The 649-nt window shown below is 67.8% G+C and overlaps 1 protein-coding gene across 1 annotated transcript in view; it reads left to right on the top strand.

Annotated features, from left to right (window-relative positions):
• The window catches only part of LOC104513076 (glycogen phosphorylase, liver form-like), a gene marked incomplete at both ends in the record, with an annotated part of 3738 nt that overhangs the window by 1095 nt on the left and 1994 nt on the right, over positions 1-649 (top strand). The window contains 2 exons of the mRNA XM_010156304.1: positions 246-324; positions 601-649. The exon at positions 601-649 is cut by the window's right edge and continues 55 nt beyond it. Coding sequence (XP_010154606.1) covers positions 246-324; positions 601-649 — 128 coding nt within the window. The remainder of the gene's footprint in view (positions 1-245; positions 325-600) is intronic.

The following is a 649-nucleotide window of genomic DNA, read 5'->3' as shown; positions in this document are numbered from 1 at the left end:
TGCGGGGCTGCAGCCGTGGGGCTGGGGTGTGGAGGGGGAGAACGATCCCCTGGGAGACCTGCCCAAAATATCTGGGACCATGAGAGCAGCACCCTGGGTGCACCCAACCCACAGGAGCTTGTCCAGGGCAAGGTCACGGTCACACATGTCCCTTGGCGTGTGTGGTGACGTAAACACCGGAGCTGGCCCCCGCCGCGGCGTGATGGGGCAGACCCTCCGGCCCACCGCCTTCTCCTTCTCTGTAGCTCGGGCTGGACATGGAAGAGCTGGAGGAAATCGAGGAGGATGCCGGTCTCGGCAACGGCGGTCTCGGCAGGCTTGCCGGTGAGTGAGCGCCGTGCATGCGGTGGGGCACAGCCCCAAAGCCTCTGCATCCATGACCAGGGGGGTCCCTAAACCTGTGGAGGGGTGTCAGCGCTCCAGCCTTTCCGTGCACGGGGCGAGAGGCGCTGGGTGGCCCTGGGTCCTGTCCCTGAGGGGCAGCTGCTTGCTGCCATCGGCTCACCCCTGGGAGAGGGACCTGCCGTCCCCTGGGATAGGGACCCACCATCCCAGGGGATCCGGGGGGTGCACCGCTCACCGCTCTCCTCCCCCTGGCAGCCTGCTTCCTCGACTCGATGGCGACACTGGGGCTGGGGGCCTCCGGGTG

Source organism: Eurypyga helias, unplaced genomic scaffold (assembly GCF_000690775.1).
Source record: "Eurypyga helias isolate BGI_N326 unplaced genomic scaffold, ASM69077v1 scaffold29447, whole genome shotgun sequence".
Lineage (NCBI taxonomy): Eukaryota > Metazoa > Chordata > Aves > Eurypygiformes > Eurypygidae > Eurypyga > Eurypyga helias.
This window is presented reverse-complemented; position numbering and strand designations above follow the sequence as displayed.